The 1197-nt window shown below is 43.7% G+C and overlaps 1 protein-coding gene across 1 annotated transcript in view; it reads right to left on the bottom strand.

The window, feature by feature from the left end:
- The window catches only part of samd1b (sterile alpha motif domain containing 1b), a gene marked incomplete in the record, with an annotated part of 26080 nt that overhangs the window by 19338 nt on the left and 5545 nt on the right, over positions 1-1197 (bottom strand). Inside the window, 1 exon segment of the mRNA XM_014025995.1 lies at positions 450-642. Coding sequence (XP_013881449.1) covers positions 450-642 — 193 coding nt within the window.

Raw genomic sequence — 1197 nt, 5'->3', positions numbered from 1 at the left:
CATATATATATATGTTTATTTTTTGTCTTTGTTCTGTTATATTGGTTCGATAAAAAAAATGTCGTTATGGATGTCGCAGTTACGACACAGTGGCGCAAGTTGATGATGTAATCTGTACTGTCCCAATTCGCAATTTTTGTGCTCACTTGTAACCTGCACACTCGAACACTTATGTGCACTTCGACTGAATCCACACTTCACAGAGGGATGTAGGGTGCACACTGAGCATTAATTAGTAGGAGGCCTACTAATTAAGCACTCCTTAGGTTCAGCTGTGTTGAACCAGAGCAGCACCCAAAACATGCAGGACACCGGCCCTCCAGGACTGACTTTGGACACCTCTGCCCTGGGGGGAAACACTGTGAAGCTAAAACAGCAGCAGAGGACCTTTTGTGTTGCAGTAATTATACCAAACCTGCCATCATCAGCACCCAGATCCATGGACTCACCTTCTCCATCCTCCTCTGGCTGTTTGGGGCTCTCCTCCTTCAACGCTCCCCGCATCAAAGCATCTTCTGCTGCTTTCTCAACGAGCCCTGGTTCAGTTGTCATGGCTACAGTGGGTGGTCCTCCTTCCTGATCAGAACTCCGGGAATCATCCTCTTCCTCTTCCTCGCTGGCAGTATTCATTGGCTCACTCTCCTGGAGATGCAGTGAAAGAGGTTGCAAAATCAAGTAAAGTTGTGAAATGAAACGTAACATTTCCTGTGAGGAAAGTGGAGATGATGCGCCGATGCTGAGATGACACGACGTTATTGGGAATTAATCAGTTAAGTGATGTTACAACATTCAGCAGACTATGCTGCATTTCTGCAGGGAGTTTGGCTTTAAAAGAGACAGAGATACAGTATCAGAAATAATGAGCAAAGAAAAAGGGGAGGAGAGTTTGCCTCAAACTACAGATTTAATGAGACACTGGAGCGGGAAGGATGTAAGGATAACAACGAAAACACACAAAAAAGAAACACATTCCTTGGAGGAATGAACATTTTATGCTGTCTTTCATGGCAAGGTTTTAAACTAAAAACATCTTATGAGGGGACAGTTATTGGAGTCTTGGTCAAACCTTGTAAACAACATTATGTGCAAGTTCATGCAATTGTATTCAAAACAAAAAAATCAGTAGGTCCTCTGGACGGGTTCTTCTTTAGTGAAACGTTTCGTCTCTCCTCCAAGAGACTTCTTCAGTCTGATGAG

The sequence above is a fragment of the Austrofundulus limnaeus genome, unplaced genomic scaffold, assembly GCF_001266775.1.
Source record: "Austrofundulus limnaeus strain Quisiro unplaced genomic scaffold, Austrofundulus_limnaeus-1.0 Scaffold514, whole genome shotgun sequence".
Taxonomy (NCBI): Eukaryota; Metazoa; Chordata; class Actinopteri; order Cyprinodontiformes; family Rivulidae; genus Austrofundulus; species Austrofundulus limnaeus.
Note: the sequence above shows the minus strand (reverse complement) of the source record. Positions and strands in the feature narration are given on the sequence as shown.